Raw genomic sequence first — 25688 nt, forward strand, 5'->3', positions numbered from 1 at the left:
TGCTGGCGTTGAGATGGAGATCTCTCGGAAATTTTTGCTGTTTGATATTATGTGCAGCTGGAAGGTCTCTTGTGGATCAGTGTCCTGAAGTTGGCTCTCCCACCTCAGAGGCACAGCACTGACTCCTGGCTGCAGCACCAAGAGCCTTTCATCCACAGGGCTCCTTAATTTGGGATGATTGGTTGTCTATTCAGGTATTCCACAGATGCAGGGTACATCAAGTTGATTGTGGAGCTTTAATCCGCTGCTTCTGATGCTGCTGGGAGAGATTTCCCTTTCTCTTCTTTGTTCTCACAGCTCCCAGGGGCTCAGCTTTGGATTTAGCCCCGCCTGTGCGTGTAGGTCGCCGGAGGGCGTCTGTTCTTTGCTCAAACAGGACGGGGTTAAAGGAGCCGCTGATTCGGAGGCTCTGGCTCACTCAGGCCCGGGGGTAGGGAGGGGCACGGAGTGTGGGGCGGGCCCGCGGCGGCAGAGGCCGGCGAGACTTTGCAGCCTGAGGCGCGCCTGTGCGTTCTCCCGGGGGAGTTGTCCCTGGATCCCGGGACCCTGGCAGTGGCGGGCTGCACAGGCTCCCCGGAAGGGCGTGTGGCTAGTGACCTGTGTTCGCACACAGGCCTCCCGGTGGCGGCAGCAGCGGCCCTAGCGTCTCATGTCTGTCTCTGGGCTCCGCACTTTTAGCCGCGGCTCGCGCCCGTCCCTGGAGCTCTCTCAAGCAGCGTTCTTAATCCCCTCTCCTCGTGCACCAGGAAACAAAGAGGGACGTAAAAGTCTCTTGCCTCTTCGGCAGTTCCAGACTTCTACCCGGACTCTCTCCCGGCCAGCCGCGGTGCACTAACGCCCTGCAGGCTGTGTTCACGCCGCCAACCTCAGTCCTCTCCCGGCGCTCCGACAAAAGCCGGAGCCTCAGCTCCCAGCCCCGCCCGCCCGGGCGGGCGAGCAGACAAGCCTCTCGGCTGGCGAGTTCCGGTCGGCCCGATCCTCTGCGCTGGAATCTGTCCGCTTTGCCCTCCGCACCCCTGTTGCTGTGCTCTTCTCCGCGGCTCCCAAGCTCCCCCACTCCGCCTCCCGAAGCCTCCACCCGCGAAGGGGCTTCCTAGTGTGTGGACACTTTTCCTCCTTCACAGCTCTCTCCCGCTGGTGCAGGACCCGTCCCTATCCTTTTGTCTCTGTTTAGTTTTTTCTTTTGCCCTACCCAGGTACGTGGGGGGTTTCTTGCCTTTTGGGAGGTCTGAGGTCTTCTGCCAGCGTTCAGTAGATGCTCTGTAGGAGTTGTTCCACGCGTAGATGTATTTCTGGTGTATCTGTGGGGAGGAACGTGATCTCCGCGTCTTACTCTTCCGCCATCTTCCCGGAAGTCTTACAATACATTCTTGTAGCTTGTTTTATACCTAATCGTTTGTTCCTCTTAACCCCCTGCCCTTGTGATGCCCCTCCCCCTTCCCTCTCCCCTCCCCTTCCTCACCTCTTGCTTCTGTTGTCCCAGGAAGTAGGTGGCTCCCCCGGTTATGATGGGCATATGCTTATCCACGACTGCACCCTTCGTTAGAGCACATCCACACGATGTGATTACTTGTGTACGTGCATCTCTCCCTCCACGAAACTGAAGAAATGTCTAACATCGGTGTTTTTAGCCTGTTCATTTGTAAACTTCAGGTTCAGGCGGAAACATTCAGAGGGAGAGGTAGGTCCAGAACATCAGAGGAAAGTTAAGGCTAGAAATAGAGATTTGGGAACCGTTTTTCACCGAAGGGGAGAGTTAAAGTCACAAGAGTGGAAGCAAAAGAGACTCAATACGGAGAGTAAGCCCAAAGACAAAACTTGGGGGAACTCTGCCCTTTCGGGTCATGTCTCTCAAAGCGTGGTTCCTGGGGCGTGTGTTTAGAATGCAAATCTCTGAGGAATTCCTTGGTGGTCCAGTGGTTATGTCTAGGCACTTTCACTGCTGAGGGCCCACGTTCAATCCCTGGTCAGGGAACTAAGATCCCAAGCAGGAAAAAAAAAAAAGGAATGCAGATCTCTGGACCCCAATCTACTGAGGCAGGGACCTAGCATTCTGCACTAAAGTAAGTCCTCCCCCGGTCTCCCTCCAGACTTGTAGATGTGAATATTTGCAAACCATGTGAGGGGCTAGAGAAGAGCCAGATGGGGAATGCTCTGGAGGGTGGAGGAGAGCCAGCGTGTGGTTTTGGTAAACCTGTGACATCCCTTTTCAACAGGATCCTGCACGGTGCAACCTGGGCTCCCTTCCTGAAACCACGAAATGATCAGGCGGACTGAGCCGTGGGGCTCTGAGAGAGAAAGGGTGGAGCAGTCAGTGGGTCCAGGCCTTTCACAACAGAAATGCAGGAGACCAGCAAATGGGAGGGGGTTGGTGGGCTCTTCTGAGCCTGTAGGGCTAAGAACAGAGGTAGGAAGCTGATGGCCCTCAGATGCTGGTAGCTGTATGATGTGACGTGTCAGCGCCCACCCAGCCTTCTTCTTTGCTGTGTCCTGGGAGTAGTAAGTCCCTCAGGATGCCACCCGACCATTTCAAACCACTTGAACACACACTGACTCAATGCATTTCTCACAGCAACCGGGTAAGGGAAAGCGATGAGGCTAGAAAAGTGATTTTCAACCCTGCAGACCTAACTCCCTCTGTTAAACAAAGATTTTCACTCTGTTTACTCTCTTGAAATGAAACTCGTAGCTCATATAACCTATGCACATGTACACAAATTTAAAAAAAAATTAATATAATGCCAAACTGTAATACCAGGAAAAACAAAAGTTATTTATAGATGTAGTTCAGTAGGTAAACCCTTGGGTACAGCCACCCCTGAATACGTAACAGTCAGATTCTTAGAATAAGAATTGACATTCACATTGACTGTGAATTGACAGCCACAAAAGCAGACCAAGACAAGCACACTGCACTGGCGACACAAAAACCACAGGCTGTGTTACCATCGTTGAGGCAGTTTTTTATAAAATGCTGCAAAACTCTTGGTAAATTTCCGAGCAAAACAAGTACAGACTCTGTTTGGTTTGCGTGGTAGTCACATTCCTGACAAATTCAGCATACATTAAAAGTATGCAAAAGAAAAGATACTTTGTGTTTACACCGGAAAAAGAATAAGGTTCTGGGCTCAGATGACAAGGAGCAGGTTTCTCAAGAACGTGACTGTGCAGCGGCGTGTTTGAAAGCAGGATAGTTCATCGTTTGGGCTGTTTTGAACACTGCAGGATGTGTAGCATCTCTGGCCACTGTCTTTGCAACCAGAAACACTCCCACAAATTTCCAAACTGCCCGCTCAGAGGCGCTTGTGTATATGTGAGGTGTCAGAAGGATCCTGGTGATCAAACTGTCCACGTGTGGAAGACTGCTGCGTGATGACATATCCTGCCCCGCAGAGAGTGGGGGAGCCTTTCCAGTGTGCTAGGGATGTGGTGATGGCCTGGCTGGGGCTGCCCTGCCACCTCTCTGTGGCCTCAGCCCCAACCATGCGGGCTTCCTCCCAACTCGCATACTCGCCATCCTCTCTCCACAGAACCCGCCCCCCGCCCCCACCCCGGTGCATCCTGCTACCTGGAATGCTTTCCTTCCCTGTTGCCCTTTGCCTATTCATTTCACACTATCTCATGAATGGAATAATAGTTACAAGCATGAGTGCCCAGTTTGAACCTCAGTTCTGCCACCTGCTGGCTGTGTACCATTAGGCAGGTTACTTAACCTCCCTGTGCCTCAGCATTCTCCTCTGTAAAATGGAGCTATAGTAGTGGTACCTACTAGAATTGTTGTAATAACATTAAGGTTGTTATGGGACTCTAAATAATAAGCATAAGTCATTTAGCAAGGTGGTTGGCACTTTGCAAAGGTTCAACGAATGTGAGCTATTTTTATAGCCATTGGCTCAAGTAATACTTCCTCAAGGAATCCATCCATCCCTGACCTCATCCACCAGATCAGATCCCCCTCTTATTTGCCTTCACATCCTTAAGTACTTTCACTTGAAGATATTTATTACAATTGCATTTCTAAGTCACTTATATCAGCCTCCACTTGCCTCTAATCTATAGCTTTCGGAAGGGCGGGTTTTATTTTTATTTTGTTTTGTTTTCTCAGGTAGACATCAAAGACTGGACACCTGGATGGATGGAGGGTAGATGGATGGATGGTGGATGGGTGACAGATGCATGTTTATGGTAGTTATTGATGGCAGGTCCCCCATGTGCCTCCTTGCCTCTGAACCATTGCATTGCTTACACTTCTCTTTTATCCTTTCTTTTCATTTCTTTGTGCCCCTTATTATATCTTAGTTCTACCAGTGGCAATAAGAGGCTTTATTTACCTTAGGAAAAAAGGGCAGAAGAGATTCCTTCAGACTCTCGGTGTGCAACAACAGAATAGTGAACACAGAATCGTAGGTGTGATTTTTAAAAAATGAATGACAGCGTTCTTGCTCTTGTGCAGCTCACAGTTTCGTTGAGGGAGACAGATGCTACATTTGGCTAGAATAAAATACCGCAGTGTAACTAACGGTGGTGCTGAGCGTTGGGCTTTATGGAAACTCCAGGAGATAGGGAGGAGTGACAGAGAAGAGATATAAGAAGAGGGGACCACTGAGCTATGTCTCAAAGGCAAGTAGGAATTGGACTGGGTAATGGTCCCAGCAAAGGCAAAACACAGCCTTCGCTATTGGGAAACCAACTCTCAAGAGCTTGCTATCACTGGAGCACAGAGTTCTCACTTCCTTCCCACAGGACAGAGTCTGTTCACAGATGCCGCTTTGCTTTGAGCGATGGCTATTTATATCACATGTATTTTCCTTCCAGATCCTGATGTAAGGTGGCTTTGGTGCCCCCTTGTGTAAGTAATGAGCAATGACGACACTGACTTGCCGGGCGCCCTGTGGGTCAGGGAATCCTCCAAGTGTGCTTCTTTCCCATGACTGACGTAAACATCTGTTTATTGTACCTCCAAATCTTCTTGAGTTTCATTTCAAAGAACTTAAAGCTCTCTCTGCTCAATCAGATATTCTTGCTTCTTCAGAAGCTGTTGGTTTTATTCTCACCATTTAATGTATTGTAACTTGCATTTACATTATGAACATTTTTTAAAAGTTGGACTAAAAGCTACAATGAACTAATTTTTAATAGCTTTAGTGTTAGTGATCTCTCTTAAACCCATACACACACACACACACACATACACACACACACACACACAGTTGAATCTTCAAAAACCAAGCAAAAGGAACCTAAATGAAAATTCAAAGCTTCAAGCACAGGTGGCACTTTAGAAGGACCTTTGTGACTTCACAAGAACAGCCTGAAATTGCAACTGTTGTGTGTGCCTCATTCCTGCACAAACAAGCCGGACCATCCTGATATCTTGTGAAGAGCATCTTCCTTAACAAATAATTATTCTAGGAGAGACCCCGTTTCTTTTTATCTCTATAATATGAGCCTAAATGGACCCCTGACCCATAAATATAGATACCAATTTTAGTCTCAACTCTTCTTTAAGTAGCTATATAATAATCAGGGATTCCAAACTAATGCTCAACATTCCTAAAATCTTAAGAGAAATTAAGCATTTGCCTTTGATAACATTACACAGGCTGAAGTGTTCCTTTATTTTTAACTGGGATTAAATCAACCTCGTGGTTACAACAAAGCAACACGACAACTGTTTATCTTGTGTCGACCAAAAGCCCTCACTGGCAGTCATACGTGTCAGTTATTATCAAAAACAGAGAAATTAATTATGAATTAAGTATAGCTTATGCAGATGAGCAAAATGTTCTTAAAATATGGGGTTTATGGGGAATTAGTTATAAAAGAATTTTTTTTTTTTTTTTTTTTTGCCGTACGCGGGCCTCTCACTGCTGTGGCCTCTCCCGTTGCGGAGCACAGGCTCCGGACGCGCAGGCTCAGCGGCCATGGCTCACGGGCGCAGCCACTCCGCGGCATGTGGGATCTTCCCGGACCGGGGCACGAACCCGTGTTCCCTGCAACGGCAGGCAGACTCTCAACCACTGCGCCACCAGGGAAGCCCCTATAAAAGAATTTCTGGATGAAAAGTTTGGTAGCCCTAAATAGAGGGTCTCTGAAGTCTTTTCTGGTTCTCTGATTTTTAGCTTGTTTTCAGCTTTTAATATTTAGTGAGGAAAAAAATTAGAAGGGACAACAGGATATTGTAGAAGTTCTTTTATAAATCTTTGAAATTTTAGATTTTAAAAATCTTTGAATTTTAAAATTTTACAAATCTTTGAATCTTAAAATTTCTCAGATTTTTCATTCCTCCCGATCCTGCAGCTGCCTTTTGCCCCCAAACGGACTGCCCGTTCTGAGTGTCCTCTGTGTCTGTTCTCTGACTGCACAGGTATGATCGACAATCTGCTGTCCCCGGATCTTCTCGACGGTGTCCTCACCAGACTGGTCCTGGTCAATGCAGTGTATTTTAAGGGTTTATGGAAATCACGGTTTCAGCCTGAGAACACAAAGAAGCGCACGTTTGTGGCAGCTGATGGGAAATCCTACCAAGTGCCGATGCTGGCCCAGCTCTCCGTGTTCCGGTGTGGTAAGTTCACACTCAGTGGGGCTCTGTCCTAGAATGTGCCAGCCGCAGAAAGGCCCTCGGGTGCTGTCACTTAGCTCAAGAGCAAACCTGCCTTTTTATTTTTTATAAAGGGCAGGGAGGAGACGGCAGGATTTTTTAAAAGCTCATGGTAAGTCTCTGCATTACTTACAAAGGTTATGTATTAATGTATAACACATGTAACGCTTTTGAAATTTAAAGATGACAGGACAATTCACAAAATGAGAAGTATAAATGGACATGAAACATACTGCATGCGTTATCAAGTCATCATTAGCAATCTTACATTACCAAATCAAAACTAAAAGTAAAACTTAGATTTCTTTTTCACTGATCAGATTAGCAAAAATTACGAAGATTGACAAAGCCCAGTCGTGGCTCTGGCGTGGGGGCCACGTGGGCACCCTTGGGTGCTGTTGGTGGTGGGGAACCGTGGTCTGGAGGACTTTCTAGCAGCCCCGCCTCAGCAGTCTCACGCCAAGGAATTTATAATATGAAGATAATCATACACTAGCAAATAAATAGAAGGCATATATGTACATGTAGTGGAACACACATGATAATTAGATTTATATAAGCAGAAAGTTATATAATATGTGGTTGATTTCAGAAAACAAGTTACAGAACAGCAGATGCTGTTTCATCTCATTTATGTAAAATACTTTCTATATATTCATGCAGACATGTCTTGGAGGATGTTCAATAAAATGTTAAGTGGTAGTATTTCAAATGATTATTTTTCTTTGAGTTTGAAATTTTTTTTAAGGAACATGTGTCAGTTTTACAGTTGGGGGAGAAAGAAAATGACCCATCTCTGTAGTCATTACCACACATAGGTAACTAAGGCTGGTGACTGTTTTTTAAACCTACTTTCGTTGAAGTATCAGTGGTCCAGTTTAAGTTAAAGTTCTTTTTCCTCTATAAGTTAGCCTTTATGTCTCCAATCTATATGTGGACCTGTGGGTCCCAAGTATGCCCTTTGCATATACAGTATATGTTAGATCAAGCATTGCTCAACATTTCTCCAGCTGCCTAATTCTTTAAATTAAGAAATGACTCATGCTAGAGACACAATAAAGTCACTTTCCTTCCCCCACGTCTTTCATCAAACTTCCAGGTAGAATTTTGTCATTCACTCAATAAATTTTTTCAAGATAATATGTATTTAAAAGCCCTGCAGAGGGACTTCCCTGACAGTCCAGTGGTTAAGACTCTGCACTCCCGATGCAGGGGGCCCTGGTTTGATCCCTGGTCAGGGAACTAGATCCCGCATGTTGCAACTAAGACCCAGCACAGCCGAATAAATAAATAAATATTAAAAAAAAAAAAAAAAGTCCTGTAGAAAGGTAGCATGCTAAACAACTGAGACCAATGAAAGGCTCTTTTTGTCCAGAACTCATTCTCAGGTTACGTTGCCCAGGAAGACATCATGGAATGCTATCATGGCCACCAGCTCCTATCCGAAGCACAGTTATTTTATTTTAGGTCAATCTTTGTACACATTCTAATAAAACAAAACGCGAGAAGGCCTCATTTACTGTATGTTTCTGTTGCTGAAAAATAATGAATAAGTCAGTAAAGAATAAATCAGCAAGGCTTCTATAGGCATTCCCATGAAAGATTAAAATGTTTGTATTTGTAGGAATGGAAGATGTTTTTCTTGAGTATATAGGATGTTCCCAGAGAGGGAGTTACATATCCAGGTGGCTTTTCTATTAAGAACTGATTTGTCTAAGAATTTGTGGTGTGCCTTATGGAAAGTAAGACACAAATACATTCTTATGGTCCAAGATTCAAACTCCACAGCTCCACAGTGTGGGAGATCTCTTCCCCCACCTTCCCTGATTCATGCCCTCCCTTCTCCACCCTCTTCTGAGCCCCCAGGAGACTGCATCAGTGGGCTCCCTTTTCCCCTGGCTTCCTGTTGGTTGGCTAGTGGTGTGAACCAGCAGGTGATGGGTAAGGGAGGAGAGCGGGCTTGGACACTGGCTTCCCAGCCCTCTCCTTGCATCGCCAGGGCCGCAGCATCCCTCCACCCAAGGTCTCCTGCCATCAGGACCTGCCCAAGGGCTCATTCTCTCTGGACCACCAGCCCCTACCCTTGGCCCTCCAAGGCTAAGGCTGGTAATGGTGCCCCACTGTTTGTAGCCCAGGGTACCATCCTTATTGGCTCCTCTGTACCCTATCCTTGCCTTATAAGTGGTCCCTTCATTAAACTCTGCTGAATTGACCCAGTTTGGTGTCCTGTCTGTTAGCTGTCAGACCTTGATTGATCTCTACTGAATTCAGAACAGAACATGAAAGTCCCCTTGCTCTCATTCCCTGCCAAGTAAACGCTGTAAGTGGTCTGGGACCATCCTTCCTGCCCCCACTTTCTATGGTGTCATGGGTTTTTACTGAGTAACTTGGGATTGGAACCCAGCTCCTTCGTGGGCCAGGAGACAGAGTCCAGTGGTGTCATCTGCTCCCAGGTTTCCCTCTTTGGCCGGCAGAGCAGTTTTTCATGGAAAGACGAGGCAGGTTTGTCTTGTGGAGAAAGCTCAGCTGTCTGTGGTGGCCCCCAGTCATTTGTTTTCATGACCATAGACCACACAGCCGGTCACCCATTTTCGTCCTGTCTCATCGCAGTCTGGCCCACTCGACCAGCCAGGGATGGGAGGCAGGTGGTCCTGATAGCTGAGCCAGGCCAGGCTGCCTGAACTCACTCACTCAGCCTCTGGTGCCACCTGCCCAGCGCCGCGTGAGGCCCCAGCCAAGCCTCGCCACCTTTGGTCACTTTGCTGAAACATTGTCCTTCCATTTACTGTTTTTCAGCCTTCCTGACTTTTCCTCCAAGATATCATCAAGGTCTCTGAGAGGATTTCCTTAATAACATTAGGGAGAGGGTAGAAAATAGGAGGGGAAAACTCTTCTGACTTAAGCCCCATAAAGTGTAAGCACTTTGAGGGCAGAGACATTTTCCATTAAAAAAAAAAAAGCCTTAAAGATTAGTAGAAATGTATTTCATATTCATTGCAAAGTCCTCAAATACAACAGTATATAAGGCAGAAAGTAAATGTTACTCTATATTCCCATTTCCCAGCATAAAAAGCCCTATTAAGTGCTAGGCGTTTTGAGGCTTTTTCTATGCATATCATTTGAGGCTTTTTCTATGCATATGTAAAATTTGTCTGTCCAACTTTTTTGCATACACAGGATTACACCATAATTTCTATTCTGTAATGTTTATTCATTAGTCTATCTTGGAAAACCTTTTATTGTCAATCCTCGTGGAACTACTCGATCCTTTATCAGCTGCATAACACTCCATAATGTTATAAACGTATCATAATACCTTAGGGATTGCCATTTACTTTTTTTCCTATAACAACACTACAGTGAGCATTCTTGTACATAAATCTTTAGATATTTGCGTCAGAACTTCTAAAGGTAATGTCCTTGGGTAGGAATTGCTGAATCAAAGTTGTTACAAATTTTCTGTTTTTATGGTTATGGATTTAGATTTAAGAGACTTTTCTGCTTTGAAAAAGACCACAAAGAATTCCAAACATACATACGTATGTGTATATACATGTGTGTCTGTGAATATACAGTATGTTTCTAGCTTCCGCTCTTCTCTGAGTTTCCAACTCATACTTACACATCCATATTATGTCTCTAATTAGTTGTCTATTAAGTTCTGGTTCCACAGATAAATACACTCTTGCCCTTGCCATCTAGTTCTCCCCGCAGTGTTCCTTCACCCAGCAAATGGCACCAACACTCACCCAGCTGCTTAAATCACTCCTCCTTCCCCATCAACTCTCCCCAAACTCCCTTTCCACTGAAGCCTGAATACAGACTACTATATACAGTGGGTCTACTTGTTGTGGTTCTTTTTTTCAAATGTATATTTCAATTTCTACTTAAGTATAGCCTGAACAGTTCCTTAAGACTCAGAAATCCACAAAACTGCTTGTAGTAGAAGGTAATTAAAGAGACTTTCATGCTGTCATGCCCCGGAGCAGTCATTTATTAACAACTTCCCACATTTCGCAGTTTCTTTTTTTTTTTTAATTAATTTATTTATTTTGGCTGCATTGGGTCTTCATTGTGCGCGGGCTTCTCATTGTGGTGGCGTCTCTTGTTGCGGAGCGCGGGCTCTGGAGCGCAGGTTCAGTGGTTGTGGCGCACGGGCTTAGCTCCTCCGTGGCATGTGGGATCTTCCCAGACCAGGGCTCGAACCTGTGTCCCCGGCATCGGCAGGTGGATTCTTAATTAATTTATTTATTTTTGCTGTGTTGGGTCTTGGTTTCTGTGCGAGGGCTTTCTCTAGTTGCAGCAAGCAGGGGCCACTCTTCATCGCGGTGCGCGGGCCTCTCACTATCGCGGCCTCTCTTGTTGCGGAGCACAGGCTCCAGACGCGCAGGCTCAGTAGTTGTGGCTCATGGGCCTGGTTGCTCTGCGGCATGTGGGATCCTCCCAGACCAAGGCTCGAACCCGTGTCCCCTTCATTAGCAGGCAGATTCTCAACCGCTGCGCCACCAGGGAAGCCTGGCAGGTGGATTCTTAACCATTGCGCCACCAAGGAAGTCCCTTTTTCGCAGTTTTTAAAAATGAGCTCTACCAGGGTAGGAACCTAATGTTTTCTTTGAAGATTAAAGGGCTTATTAGGAAGTGGGTTTTTTTCTCACTTTCCAATCAATTTTTCAGTTCCTGCTGAGACCATTTTATCATGCAGGGTAATAGTAAAGGTGGAGACTCCCATCTTGGACTCTCAGGCAGCCCCAAGACGGGACCCGGGCAAGAAGGAGAGTCCACGTGTGTCCGGAGCTGGGGCCAGTCACCCTTGGTACCTGAGCAGCCCTGCAGGCGAGGGCGGCACATGGGGAGACACCGAGCGCCCCCATGAATTGCCCCCATATTTCTTCCTCAAGGAGAAGCTGTCATGTCATCCTGTAGTGTCCTGTATTCTAAGAGCTTCACCATTCTTACCATATTTTACAGCTAAAAGTGTTTGTTGCATAACGAAGACACAGTACGCTGTCTCTCTCTCTCTCTCTCCATCGGTGCCTCCGTCTCAACCCCTGTCTATGGACAACTGGCTTACTGAAGTTCCTTGTCTCAGTTGCAGTGATTAGCAAAGTCATCCCCAAAGAAAAGACAAGTGACAATCACGAGAGAAACTCACTTTCTCTTTTCTCTCGTTCTTAAATATGTTGTCCTTCTGGGTCATTCAGGGGAGGCGGGAGAGGGAGCCAGTGTTCACTGGGCACCCACCGTGGGCCAGGCCCTGCTGAGTACCTTATATGCATATGTCTTCTAATCTCATCATCACAACAATCCTGTGAGCTACACACTGCAATATCCCTGGTCTCTCCATGCTCCAAACCAGGAGGCACACAGAGGTTAAGTAACCTCAGCAAGATCACCGAGGTCTTCTTCAAAAGTTGGAAGTGTTTCAGAAAACATTTCAGACATCCACCGTCATCTAGAAATGCTGGTTTTCCATTCACCTGGTTAATTCTTACAACTCTCCCATCGCATGTCTAATGTAAAGGTTCTGTGGGCTCCTAAGGCATGCTCTGTGGAAGGCTTTTTCTCCCGGGAGTTCATGGCCCCTCTGGGCCCCATGCTCATGCCCTGGGCTTCTCTCCAGCGCCTCTCATGTCTGTACTTGCGTCCACTCGGATGGGCAGTGCTCAGCTGTGCTGCTCAGTTGCTAAATGTTTTGAACATTTTACGTGGGGATAAAAGGGTTCTAAGATCACATTAGTTTTGGAAACCTGAGAATAACTAGAGTTAAACAGTTTTCTTCGGGATATCTCAGAGCCTTTCTAGCATTGGTGTATATTTTGAATCTGCAGGAAGAATCGAGTGTCTGGGGCTTCCTCAACTTCCTGGGATGTGGAATCTGTTTTGTCTACCGGACGTCTTGCAGGGATGTGTGTTCTCTAGACGACATTCAGAGAAATGCTGGTTTAAATCCTTCTTGTGTTTTCATCAGTAAGCACAAGTACCATAATGTATCAAAAAGCCCTAATGGTAGTTACTGGAATGAATGAAGAGTGAGTAGGAAGTCAGGCAGTGAAGGAGGATCATCTTTGCCATTAGACGTACTGAGTCCTGGTCCACCTTTTAGCCATGTGTCCCTTGGTAAGTTACTTAATTTCTCTAATTGTAGCCTCCCCAGCTGTAAAATAGGACTGCGTATGCCTACCTCGTGGGGCGCTGTAGAGGCTAATTGCGTTGGGGTGGTTGGTGTGGGCCCGGCACAGAGTGGACCCTAAACAGTGGAAGCTGTTTACCCCCACCCTTCCTCCCTCCTCTTCACATGCATTCAGAGACACCACCAAAAGAATCATTCTTAGGCAGCTCAGATTCATTCCTTCATCCACATGATAAGGGTCAACTTGCAAAACACTGTATGCTAAGTGCCTTGTGATCTAGTTAAATTCTACTCAACAGAATTAGTATGACTTTAGTGATAGCCAAAGGTATTCTGTTAAGACATGTCTAGACTAAAGAATTCTTTACCAGGGAAGGAAGAAATAATTGCCCTTATCTTTGACTTTGTAAGCAAGCTATTTTTATTTATTTTCTTTGAATGTTTGAATTTTATTTTTTTTATACAGCAGGTTCTTATTAGTCATCCATTTTATACACATCAGTGTATACATGTCAATCCCAATCGCCCAATTCATCACACCCCCACCCCCACCCCCCACTGCTTTCCCCCCTTGGTGTGCATACCTTTGTTCTCTACATCTGTGTCTCTATTTCTGCCCTGCAAACCAGTTCATCTGTACCATTTTTCTAGGTTCCACATATATGCATTAATATACGATATTTGTTTTTCTCTTTCTGACTTACTTCACTCTGTATGACAGTCTCTAGATTCATCCACGTCTCTACAAATGACCCAGTTTCGTTCCTCTTTATGGCTGAGTAATATTCCATTGTATATATGTACCACATCTTCTTTATCCATTCGTCTGTTGATGGGCATTTAGGTCGCTTCCATGACCTGGCTATTGTAAATAGTGCTGCAATGAATACTGGGGTGCATGTGTCTTTTTGAATTATGGTTTTCCCTGGGTATATGCTCAGTAGTGGGATTGCTGGGTCATATGGTAATTCTATTTTTATTTTTTTAAGGAACCTCCATGCTGTTCTCCAAAGTGGCTGTATCAATTTACATTCCCACCAACAGTGCAAAAAGGTCCCTTTTTAGCCACACCCTCTCCAGCATTTGTTGTTTGTAGATTTTCTGATGATGCCCATTCTAACTGGTGTGATGTGATACCTCATTGTAGTTTTGATTTGCATTTCTCTATTAATTAGTGATGTTGAGCAGATTTTCATGTGCTTCTTGGCCATCTGTATGTCTTCTTTGGAGAAATGTCTATTTAGGTCTTCTGCCCATTTTTGGATCCAGTTGTTTGTTTTTTTAATATTGAGGTGCATGAGCTGTTTATATATTTTGGAGATTAATCCTTTGTCCATTGATTCGTTTGCAGATATTTTCTCCCATTCTGAGGGTTGTCTTTTTCGTCTTGTTTGTAGTTTCCTTTGCTGTGCAAAAGCTTTTAAGTTTCATTAGGTCCCATTTGTTTATTTTTGTTTTCGTTTCCATTACTCTAGGAGGTGGATCAAAAAAGATCTTGCTGTGATTTATGTCAAAGAGTGTTCTTCCTGTGTTTTCCTCTAAGAGTTTTATAGTGTCCGGTCTTACATTAGGTCTTTAATCCATTTTGAGTTTGTTTTTGTGTATGGTGTTAGGGAGTGTTCTAATTTCATTCTTTTACATGTAGCTGTCCATTTTTCCCACCACAACTTATTGAAGAGACTGTCTTTTCTCTATTGTATATCCTTGCCTCCTTTGTCATAGACTAGTTGACCATAGGTGTGTGGGTTTATCTCTGGGCTTTCTATCCTGTTCCATTGATCTATATTTCTGTTTTTGTGCCAGTACCATATTGTCTTGATTACTGTAGCTTTTTAGTATAGTCTGAAGTCAGGGAGTCTGATTCCTCCAGCTCCGTTTTTTTCCCTCAAGATTGTGTTGGCTACTTGGGGTCTTTTGTGTCTCCATATAAATTTTAAGATTTTTTGTTCTAGTTCTGTAAAAAATGCCTTGGTAATTTGATAGAGATTGCATTGAATCTGTAGATTGCTTTGGGTAGCATTTTCACAGTATTGATTCTTCCAATCCAAGAACATGGTGTATCTCTCCATCTGTTTGTATCATCTTTAATTTCTTTCATCAGTGTCTTATAGTTTTCTGCATACAGGTCTTTTGTCTCCCTAGGTAGGTTTATTCCTAGGTATTTTATTCTTTTTGTTGCAATGCTAAATGGGAGTGTTTCCTTAATTTCTCTTTCTGATCTTTCATTGTTACTCTATAGGAATGCAAGAGATTTCTGTGCATTAATTTTGTATCCTGCAACTTTACCAGATTCATTGATTAGCTCTAGTAGTTTTCTGGTGGCATCTTTAGGATTCTCTATGTATAGTATCATACCATCTGCAAACAGTGACACTTTTACTTCTTCTTTTCCAATTTGTATTCCTTTTATTTCATTTTCTTCTCTGATTGCCTTGGCTAGGACTTCCAAAACTATGTCAAATAATAGTGGTGAGAGTGGACATCCTTGTCTTGTTCCTGATCTTAGAGGAAATGCTTTCAGTTTTTCACCATTGAGAACAATGCTTGCTGTGAGTTTGTCATATATGGCCTTTATTATGTTGAGGTAGTTTCATTCTATGCCCACTTTCTGGAGAGTTTTTATCATAAGTGGGTGTTGAATTTTTTCAAAAGCTTTTTCTGCATCTATTGAGATGATCATATGGTTTTTATTCTTCAATTTGTTAATGTGGTTTATCACATTGATTGATTTGTTTATATTGAAGAATCCTTGCATCCCTGGGATAAATCCCACTTGATCATGGTGTATGATCCTTTTAATGTGTTGTTGGATTCTGTTTGCTAGTATTTTGTTGAGGATTTTTTAAGCAAGCTATTTTTAGAATAGGGAAGTTCTCAACCCTAATTGCTCTCTTCCCTCTGAAGCTACCCTGGTGGTCAGCAACCATTCATGCCCCTTCTGGAAGTCACCAAGGATGCACTGAACCTGCCTCTGATTTCTTTAGGGTCTACAAGCACCCCCAGTGACTTATGGTACAACTTTATCGAGCTGCCCTACCACGGGGAAAGCATCAGCATGCTGATCGCGCTGCCGACAGAGAGCTCCACCCCACTCTCGGCCATCATCCCGCACATCAGCACCAAGACCATAGACAGCTGGATGAGCACCATGGTGCCCAAGAGGGTGCAGGTCATCCTGCCCAAGTAAGTAGCCCCTTTCCCTAAAAGAGAAAACAACAGGACTACTCGATCCCTGGGAGTGATTGTGTCAGTTACTGGACAACTGAAGGCTGAAATAGACATATCATGAAACCTGCCTCATTTTGCAGAAATTGCATGGTGGGACTACAAGGCTGTGCTTTTGTAAAAGTTGGTTTTCAATCCCTGTGCCTCTTATATGGCAGGATAGTGATGATGGGGAAGGAAAGAAGGCAGCCTGGTCTCTAAGCCTCCACAAGACTACAGCTCTTGTGCCACTACAAGGGCTTTTAATACAGGTCAATGTTCAAAAGACTGAAAAGCAGATGCATATCATCATCTGATAGTATGCTGAAAATACAGTGAAGTTTAGTAGTGCTCCGTGTGTTTTGATAAGGAGTTTCATCTTAGGTACTTAAGTTTTAGCTGCAAGTTGCTAAAGGCCAAGGTCCAAAAGGTAGGTAATAAGGAAATATTTTGAAGCCACCCAGGCAGAGTTCTTACATTAGTATCTAGGGCAGTTTTTCTAGTATACCCTAAAAGTATAATATAAATGAAACCTGAACTGTTAGGACTTGAAACCAAGGGGAAAGGAATCCCAAATTCTGTCTGATTCCTAAATTTCTAATAGGTCAGAGAATACTTTGCCCAGATGTGTGAAGCAGGCAGTGAATGTCCCCTTTTTATAAACTTCTCAACATTACTGTTTTGTCAGTACCCAGGGCTTTAAACCACCCAGGCCTCAGTGGTGGTGGCAATACTTTCCAGTTCTAATAGCTTTTAATTCTCTAGCCACTGAGTTAAGTAATCAGAAGAGTACATTCATAATAAGTATTAGTAATTCTTATTAGTATTAGTAATTCTCCCAAGAATATTTCTTTTTTTTTTAAATTAATTAATTAATTTATTTATTTTTGGCTGTGTTGGGTCTTCATTTCTGTGCAAGGGCTTTCTCTAGTTGTGGCAAGCGGGGGCCACTCTTCATCGCGGTGCGCGGGCCTCTCACTATCGCGGCCTCTCTTGTTGCGGAGCACAGGCTCCAGACGTGCAGGCTCAGTAGTTGTGGCTCACGGGCTTAGTTGCTCCGCGGCACGTGGGATCTTCCCAGACCAGGGCTCGAACCCATGTCCCCTGCATTAGCAGGCAGATTCTCAACCACTGCGCCACCAGGGAAGCCCGAGTATTTCTTTTTGTTGTAAAATAAGCCTTCACATAGGCAGTGCTTGCCATAAATGAAGAAGCTGGTGATGTAAATAAATTATAGTTATAATGGTAAATTACCATATAAATTACCATAATAGCCCATCTGTGATGAGAATCTGCTCACTTAGCCTTGCCGCTTTTCCACAGGATGTGATAAAATCTGGTAAAACGTCCTCTGATGCTAGATTCAATAACTGACATTTACATATCTATAGCTATAACGCCAGATAGTCCACAAATGTCCAAGAAATCCATATCACACCCAAATGAATACCACTCCTAATGTTTGCCCCTGTTTTAATGGTAAAATGCTTCCAGAATCCCAACACGAACTAGCAGCAATGTATTTCCTCTCTTTTGACCATCCCCAATCCCAGTAAGTATGGTGGCTCTTACAGCAGCCAAGATCATGGCTCTGTTGTTGGGTATGGGGAAGAACAGTAGATATTCCAGAATACCAGACACTCATCAACACCCTGTTACCGAATCCAAGCTTGTATTTCTCGCCACATGACAGACCAGTAAATCAAGAAATATCAAGGAATAGCAACTTTATTCAGAAAGCCAGCAGACTGAGAAGATGGTGGACTAGTGTCCCAAAGAACCATCTTGCCTGAGTTAGAATTCAGGCTTCTTTTATACTAAAAGGGGAGGGAGTAAAGTCAAACATTTCCTGGTTCCCATCAGCCTCCAGAGGGGATGTGTTCATTTCTTCCTTCCTGCAGTCATTCACAGGTGGGCCTGGTCAAGATAGTTACTGTGAGCTAAACAGAAGTATTTTAGCTTAATGCTTATTACCTGGGAGGCAGGGTTCCCAGAGATGGGCCATTTATGTGTAATTTAAGCTTATAGGCAACATCCCTTTAATGATTAACTTGCAATAGCATACAAAGTTTCTTCCCTATTGCAACCCTGCATCTCCTCATCAGCATAAGAGAAAGTGCTTCTGTAGATCTTCCTAGGACTGGAATGGGGAGCCTGTTGCCCATGAGGGTAAGGACACCCCTACTTGCTGATACTGTGCCATTTTGCCAGGTATGTGTTTGAGAGATGAGTTGTTCTCTACTTACCTGGTACTTAAATCTTGGGATTAAAATTAAAGTTATAGGTGTTCAGAGTGTACTTTAAAAAGGATCTGTTTGTACACCTTTTTTTCCACTGACACTGACTATATCATTTTATATCACGTATAGTATATTGATTTTCCCCCTATTTTCTGCTTTCGTGCTAGGTTCACAGCTGTAGCACAAACAGATTTGAAGGAGCCACTGAAGGTCCTTGGCATCACCGATATGTTTGATCCATCAAAGGCAAATTTTGCAAAAATAACAAGTATGTTCAATTTAAAACTTGCTCTTAAACTTGTGGAATATGTTACTAATTGAGTCTCTGATTTGTTTAGAAAGAAAAGGTCAAAATTAGGAATGTGCTGCCATAAAACTCTCCAAGGCTTAATCTGATATATCACCCAATGATGCTGTTGAACCTTCATCACTTAAATCAGCATGTCATCCATCCCTACATTTCACATGTACATTTCATGTGAAGCCCACACGATCCCACACATTTAAAGAAGCATTTCAGTGGCTCACGGGCCCAGCCACTCCGCGGCATGTGGGATCTTCCCAGACCGGGGCATGAACCCGTGTCCCCTGCATCGGCAGGCAGACCCTCAACCGCTGTGCCACCAGGGAAGCCCTCTGCTCCTCCTCTTCACTAATATGCCCGTAAGATGAGTGACTTTTGTTATGAAAAGACAGCACTTACCACGCCACTAATTAGCCATGTGATTGGGGGCAGATTTCTTAACAGTCTGGTCCTCGCTTTCCCCATCTGTAAGTGCCTTTTTTTTCTGGATCTGACATTCTGTAATTGAAAAATAATACTGTTGGCTTGCTTCTTCTGGAAAACTAGGCTACCTTTTTAAAGCCCTGCTCTTTTCATTTTTTAATAAAATTCTTAGTGATCAGAGTTGAATTGATAGAGTCACTAACACATTTGGGATCCGGGACTCCCTCCTCTGAAGTGATGTCACAGTTCACTTAGCAGAGACTGAAATTAACCATGGGTGACCCTCACCCTACATGCAGCCTTCAGTCACTAGGACTGTAAGAGGTCACTTCTTCTGACACCTTTTAAGAATTGGAGCTTGCCATGGCGTTGAGGTTACTTCCGCCACTAACCCGATGGCCTGCATATCAAATAAGTGCTGTTTTTGTTTTATTTTCTGGAAACAGGGTCCGAAAACCTTCATGTTTCTCACATCTTGCAAAAAGCGAAAATTGAAGTCAGTGAAGATGGAACCAAAGCTTCAGCAGCAACAAGTAAGTAAGCCCTGGGTCCGCAAGTAAGTAAGCCCTGGGCAGGACAGGTCCTGGTGAAGGGAGCAAGTGTACCCTGGTCCACTCATCAACTTAACGAATGTGTCCTGAGCCCTATTTCTAGCCAAGCACTGTGGATTGACCCTCGGGAGACAGTGGTGACTTTAGGAGGGTCTGCATCCACGAAGCTCAGAGTCTGTTACATTAAGGAAAGCACTTCAGTAGAAATTCCTCTAGGACAGGAGTTGGCAAACTTCTTCTATAAAGAGCTGGATAGTATATAGTTTCTGCTTTGTGAGCTATACAGGGTCGCTCACAACTTCTCAACTCTACCCCTGCAGTGTGAAAGCAGCATAGACTATACAGGCAAATGGGCGTGGCTGTGTTCCGATAAATCTTTCTTCACAAAAGCAGGGCCCCTCAGACTTGGCCTAAGAATGGCAGTTTACTGATCCCGCTCTCAGAAGGATGAAACATATTGTGGGTTCTTATCGACAGAAAAGACCCATCTTCACATTAAAACATAAAATAATAGCAACTACTAATAGGAAAATAGCCAGTTGGGTCTGGACGAAGGACGAAGTGAAGAATTAACAAGCAGCTATTGTTGCTATACAAGATTGCTCCGCAGCCTTCCTCGATAATTAGAACATCCACGTTTGCTTTCTCCTCAATAGCTTATATAATTAAGCTAGAGAAAATAGAACAATGTTAGGTTGGTTTTTGTACCCCCTAATTATCCACATGAGATTGGATGAATAGATCTGGCCAAACTCTGTGAATTCATAAAGTGAAGGTCTTAGCTATACCTGTAACTAGGTCAAATATTTCTGGTCATTAAAAGGCATCATTTATACTCAAAATAGACATTTTATTGCCTTTCTAGAATAAACATTTATTTTTTATTCCTTTAAAATAGGGTTTAAAACAAAGACCTAGAAAGTGATATCTAAATTTTGCCAAAGTTGTTGAGCAATTTTGCCAATTGGTATAACTATCGGAACTGACTACTTAAGATGCAGGACTCTATGCAAAATGAAAATATGGAGCCCTTTGTTCAAAACTTATTAAGAATTTCAACACAGCAATAGCAGAGCACTAAACCAAGTGCAGGGCCATTGTGAGCATGGGGCTCTTGTGACTGCCCAGGTCACATGCGCTTGAAGCCAGCCCTGCTGTATTAGTCTGCTAGGTCTGCCATAGCAAGGTACCACAGACTAGAAGGCCTAAGCAACAGAAATTTATTTCTCACAGTTCTGGAGAATAGAAGTCCAAGATCAAGGTGTTGGCAGGGTTCCTTTCTCCTGAGGCCTCTCTCCTTGGCTTGCAGACGGCCACCTTCTCACTGTGTCCTCACATGGCCTTCTCTCTGTGTGCTCACATCCCTGGCGTCTCCCTCTCTTCTTATAAGGACACCAGTCCTATTGGATTAGGTCCCTACCTTCATGGCCTCATTTAAGCTTAAACAGTTCCTTAAAGGCCCTGTCTCCAAATACAGTCACATTTGGGGTTAGGGATTCAGTATACAGGTTTTGAGGGGGTACTATTCAGTCCATAACTACCCTCCTGCAAGGCCTTATCACTGGCTTATACATCAAAGCTACCATTGGTAAACAGCAGAGTAAACATGTGTAAGACCGTAAGCCGAAATAAGTTTGCTTTCTAAGTCCCATGTCTACACCAGATGAGTTGAACAGCAGTATAAGGTAGTAGGTCCCAGATGAGCAGTCTACACTGCCAGTGAGAGGACAGTCTAGATGATGTGCTCAAAGAAGGCACAGACAAAATGGATGAGAAGTCAGTGGGTCCTTGATACAGGATTTGGATAAGCTAAAAGGTCCAGGGACCAGGCATCAGCTAGGAAGATGGTATGAATGAAAAACAGCTAATAATAATGGTGAATATGCATTGGGTGTTTATTAAGTGACAAACACTGTTCTAAGAGCTGTAACATGTTTCATTTAATCCTAATAAAAACCCTACAAGGAGTAAGTACGTTTATTAAAGGAGATGGGGCTTGTGTGGACTCAATGTGGAAGGATGGAAAGGGCCTGGCCAATGGCAGGTGTGCAGTCAGTGGTGACCACTGGACCTGTTATTACATGGCTAGCCTGTGGGACAGGAATCATGTCCTGCCTTGAATTACGTGCTGCCTTGCTGGCCTCATGCTGGGCGTACAATGTATTTTCCTTTTCCTCCCACAGCTGCGATTCTGATTGCAAGGTCATCGCCTCCCTGGTTCATAGTAGACAGACCTTTTCTATTTTTCATCCGACATAATCCTACAGGTAAGTGATTCTCCTCCTCGTTTTTCGCTAGCTGTTAGTTAACTCCAGCAGCGCTGCTTTTAATCCTTGTCCCATGTGTCAACAAGTGCCAACGCTTTCAGTAATGTACCCACGCCCCTCGCAGAGAGAGGAAAATCAGGCTGTTTTTACCGAGTGTGATGGCATTTTTCAAACACAGGATTTTAGGTTTTGTTTTGTTTTGTTAACATCTCGAGAGCTCTGCAGCCCTCGAGACGTCTACTGATTTTTTTTTAAATGCAGTAGGTAAATTTTGCAGGAAGCTACCTGTCTTCAACCTTTATAAGGGCACCCTGCGGTTATGACCTGAGATTTGTTCATTCAGTCTATCTTAGCTCCATGAGTCATGGGTTCAAAGTTGGCTCTGTCCTTTAGCTTCATCTTTAAAATTAGAATAACAATAATTCCTACCTCTTAATACAGTTAGGAAGAATACTTAAGACTGTCTTTGTGGAGACGTTGTCGTCATGTTGGTACAGAGTAGAAACTAACACAGTCTAACTTTTACTCTGCTTTTAATCAATAACGTAAGCTAATTCCTTATCCTTTTATCTCATTGCATCTTCATTGTTATAATTCGTGTGCTCCCGAGCCAAACAGTCCAATATGGGAGCCTCTAGCCACATGTGGATACTTAGCTCTTTAACTTTAATTAATTAAAATGAAATGTAATTAAAAATTCAGTGTCTTAATCACACTAGCCACATTCCAAGGGCTCAGTAGGCACATGTGACCACTGGCTACCATATTGGACGATGAAGATACACACATTCCCATCACTGCAGAAAGTTCTATTGGACAGCACTGCTTACGAGCAGTGGGTTAAACACAGCCCAGAAACCTCCCCTTAAATATACCTTCCATCTTATTTGAAGGATCGTTTTTTATAGAGTTCTGTGTTGTTTCCTTTTAATTCTCTAGGTGCTGTTTTATTCATGGGACAGATAAACAAACCCTGAAGAGTTATACAAAAGGAACCATGCAAAGCAAAGACTACTTTGCTATGAAGAAAAGACTCCTTTCCTACATCTTTCATAGTTCTGTTAAATATTTTTGTACATTACTTTCTTTTTAAAAACTAGTTCTTAGGAACAGAGACTCAATGATGCAGTGTTTCTGTTCTGGGAGGCGTTAAGGGAAAAAAGGGCAAGACGGCTGGAACACTGTACTGAGAAATGAACAGAAGGCTTCAAAATGTCTAAAAGATTCTTTAAACTACTGAGTGGTTACCTAGGTCAACAACCCTCTTGAGTATTTACTGTCCAGTTCAGGATCTTTGTTTTGTTTTGTTTATATGTGTGGCTTTTCAGAAAAAAAATTAATCAGTGTGATGGGAGGGAAAAAAGGACATTTTATGGTAGCTCTTACTTTTATATGAAAAAATATTATTGGCCTTTTAAATTTTTTTTTGTCTCATCCAAAGTCTTGATAGTAAGAATTACTTTGGGGATAGAAATAGCGAAATCTCTAGGCTCTTTGTGTGTTTTTGTTGTTGTTGTTGTTTTATATAATGCATGTATTCACTAAAATAAAATTTAAAAAACTAATGTCTTGCTAGACAAGGTTTGCTGTTGTGCAGTGTGCCTGTCACTACTGTTCTGTACTCTTTGGATTTGCATTTTTGTATTTTGTACAAAGTAAAAATAAAGTGTTATGAGTAGTAGAAGAAAAAAAAAAGCCATTTCTCTGCTATTTGAAAATACAACAGAAGAAATAGCCTTTTAAAAGTACCTCAGCCTCTTCTAGTAAACCTTTGCACTTAGGCAAACAGCAAGAAACCCCTGGCCTTCCCTTCCCTTCCCTCTAAACCTAGCAATCAGACACTGTTCCCTGCCCCCGCACTCGCCAGTTTACAGATCACTCCGGAGAGCCACTGTCACAGTAAATCCACCTCTGATGTCAGCTGCGGTTCCTCAGGTGAGGGCCGAGGCGTCTCAGCAGAGGTAGGGATTTTGTAGCAAGAGTAGAAAGAAGTTACCTAGTGAACAGTGACTGTTTCTTTTTTTTTTTTTTTTTTTTGCGGTACGCGGGCCTCTCACTGTTGTGGCCTCTCCAGTTGCGGAGCACAGGCTCCGGAGGCGCAGGCCCAGCGGCCACGGCTCACGGGCCCAGCCGCTCTGCGGCACGTGGGATCCTCCCGGACAGGGGCACGAACCCGTGTCCCCTGTATCGGCAGACGGACCCTCAACCACCACGCCACCAGGGAAGCCCTGACTGTTTCATTTTTGATGATAGGCCGGAGCTTTTGTTTTTTGAAATGACAAGTTTTGGGTCTTTTGTGTTTTTGGAGAACTCATCACAATTCTAATGTTACCATTTTTTATTTGCCTGGTTTTTTTTGTTTGTTTTTTTACTAATTTCCTAAAGATTGGGGTAGTCTTATCTAAATCAGAATGCTTTTAAAAATATTTATCAAAACTTTGAACTTTTTTTTTTTAACCTTCGAGCTCTGTTCGTCTCTCTTTATACACTTAAACCTCACGTTCAACTCTCCACCAGTTTGCCATTTGTAAGTTGTATTCATCAAGTGGACTGAGTTTTGCTGTTTGCAACTATTTAAGTGTGGATACCTTGGTTAACCAAGAGAGAATGGAGAAAGGGGGCAATTATTTTCCTGATTTAAGAGTAAATGCCAAAAAATTATTTTGAAGGGTTACCTGAGGCCACTTGCATTCTAGCAAACATGCTAGTATAGTTATTAATGCCTCCAAAGTAGTTTTACTGGTTTTTCCAGTTTTCTGATCCCATTCAGTTATATTATTTTGAATAGTTTAAAAAAGGCATAGTGTTAGCAGTAATTTGAGAATTATACATTCATTCATTCGTTTATATACCTATTGGGGTACCAAGTACCAGGCGGTACAAAGACAAATATGTCCTTTCCTTAAGTGACTTGATTTTGGAAGGGAAAGAGAGAATCCTAGCCCAGCAAAGTATCTAACTATTGCAAGTGTATTTACAAGATGTGGAAGTAGGATCAAGCGGTCATTAGTCCAGGAGAGAGGATATAAAAGTGGCTGCAGGGTCAAGACTAGATCCCTGAGCTCTTGACTCCAGCACTGCTCATTCCAGAAAGGACCGGAAGAGTTTGCCTTTCAATATAGTGGCCCTGTTACATGATACAGGTAGTCTGCTCCCCAGTAAAATAATTAGTCAAATTTTACTGGCCACATTAAATTTTGAAGTATCTGGTCCCATTTCTGAATGCCTCTTCAATAGACTATAGCATTTCAAATTTATGATATACAAAACCTGGAAACATCTCATGGAAAATTCATAATATGAAGGTTCTCAGACTATATATATACACACCCTATTTTTCATTTGATCCTCCCAACCTACTCACCTTTAGCCTCTCCTCATGTTGACCTAAAACACGTAGAATGCCAGGCGTTTCTCCAGCAAAGATGGGTTTATTTGGGATCAGCAGAGAATTACAATGCGGGGTCTGCAACTTTGGGGAGCCTCGTACAATCCACCCCCATGGCAAGAGAAGGAAATGCTTTTATAGAGGAGAAAAGAAAGTTGAGCGGCTGTGATAAACAAAGGGTTCATGGCTTCCCACTGGCTGAGTCCTTGCGGGGAAAGAAGAGGAGTCTGTCTTTTCCCTGTTGGACTCAACTGTCTTCACAGGGCGTGAGAGCTCTCCCTTCTGGTCTCCAGACTCTATAGCAGTTTCTGTTTATTAACTTTTTACACTTACCAGTCAACACCCAGATTCTGACCCTGGCTGACTCTTAGACCCTGTTTATAATCTCTGGACTTGGGGAAAAATTTCCTTTCAAATTATTATTTTTCTAAAATTCAACTTTTATCTTTTGATATACTTAGTGGGTCTGTCGGCCTTGTCTTCAAAATGATAAAGTTTATGAAAACTCCTTTACTTGAGGGAAACGAATACATTTAAAATATGGAGACTGCCACAAAAATGACATACCTGGGGTAAAAGA

General features: G+C 43.5%; 1 protein-coding gene across 2 annotated transcripts in view; it reads left to right on the plus strand.

Moving 5' to 3' along the window:
* Positions 1 to 23407, plus strand: part of SERPINE2 (serpin family E member 2) — a 79958-nt gene extending 56551 nt beyond the window's left edge. For both annotated transcript variants that reach the window (XM_030834501.3, XM_060301782.2), the window contains exons 4-9: positions 6368 to 6565; positions 15716 to 15914; positions 18343 to 18443; positions 19349 to 19435; positions 21637 to 21720; positions 22660 to 23407. In XM_030834501.3, coding sequence (XP_030690361.1) covers positions 6368 to 6565; positions 15716 to 15914; positions 18343 to 18443; positions 19349 to 19435; positions 21637 to 21720; positions 22660 to 22697 — 707 coding nt within the window. In that variant the 3' untranslated portion in view covers positions 22698 to 23407. The remainder of the gene's footprint in view (positions 1 to 6367; positions 6566 to 15715; positions 15915 to 18342; positions 18444 to 19348; positions 19436 to 21636; positions 21721 to 22659) is intronic.
* The last annotated feature ends 2281 nt before the right edge of the window (positions 23408 to 25688 follow it).

The sequence above is a fragment of the Globicephala melas genome, chromosome 7 (genome assembly GCF_963455315.2).
Source record: "Globicephala melas chromosome 7, mGloMel1.2, whole genome shotgun sequence".
In the NCBI taxonomy this organism is placed as follows: Eukaryota; Metazoa; Chordata; class Mammalia; order Artiodactyla; family Delphinidae; genus Globicephala; species Globicephala melas.